Source organism: Antrostomus carolinensis, unplaced genomic scaffold (genome assembly GCF_000700745.2).
Source record: "Antrostomus carolinensis isolate BGI_N321 unplaced genomic scaffold, ASM70074v2 scaffold20081, whole genome shotgun sequence".
In the NCBI taxonomy this organism is placed as follows: domain Eukaryota; kingdom Metazoa; phylum Chordata; class Aves; order Caprimulgiformes; family Caprimulgidae; genus Antrostomus; species Antrostomus carolinensis.
In genome coordinates, this window is record NW_010293731.1 from 12,430 (window position 1) to 13,227 (window position 798).

At 55.9% G+C, this 798-nt stretch overlaps 1 protein-coding gene across 1 annotated transcript in view; it reads right to left on the reverse strand.

The window, feature by feature from the left end:
- RALGDS (ral guanine nucleotide dissociation stimulator) overlaps positions 1-798 on the reverse strand; it is a gene marked incomplete at its 5' end in the record, with an annotated part of 6,742 nt that overhangs the window by 1,513 nt on the left and 4,431 nt on the right. Inside the window, 3 exons of the mRNA XM_029087321.1 lie at positions 69-164; positions 350-471; positions 714-746. Of these exons, the coding sequence (XP_028943154.1) occupies positions 69-164; positions 350-471; positions 714-746 (251 nt within the window). The remainder of the gene's footprint in view (positions 1-68; positions 165-349; positions 472-713; positions 747-798) is intronic.

Here is a 798-nt window from a genome sequence, read left to right on the forward strand (position 1 = left end):
CCAGCCACAGTCACCCTGTGCTGACCCCCACCTCCACCCCGCATCCCACCAGGGACGAACAGACTCACTCGCTCCATCGCTTGATGATGCCCGTGTTTTTCTTTGCCTTCAGCGTGTTGCTGGCTGACTCTGACAGTGGCTCGATCTCACATGACAGCCCATAGCTGGGAGGGGAGAGGTGAGGGTTTGAACAACCTGTGCTGCCATGGCGAGCACCGTGCCAGCAGGGCGAGGGAGGCAGAGCAGGGAATGGAACTTGGGGCAGCTGCTGCTCAGCAGCTGGAGATGAGCCACGGGACCTCCCAGATGCACTGGCAGAAGCACAGACCCAGGTCCCACTCACACTCACCTCTCAGCCTCGCTGAGCCGCTCCAGGCTGTGGAACCAGTCCACAAACTGGTCCTCCTGAGTGAAGCTGTAGTTGTTGCAGGCCGACTGAAGCAGCTTGATCTGGGCAATGACTTCAAACTCCTGCAGCAAACGGAGATTGTGAGACCACATCAGTTTGCCAGCCCCCAGCCTCCTCCATGAACAGCCCAGCCCCACACATGGAAACAGATACAAAGAACCAGAATCCCTCTCCCCAAAAGTGAAGAACATAACAGCAAAAAAGGAGAAGGATCAACCCCCAAGTGACTGGCACAGCCTGGGCTTGCATGAAGTCAGCCTCCTCCCTCCGCCCCGCTGTGCTGCTGCCAGGGGAAAGCTCTCACCTTCCTTCTCTTCTCAAAATTGATCAGCCCACCCTGTAAAAAAACCAAAAAACAAACATACAAAAAAACGGAGCCAAATGTCAGT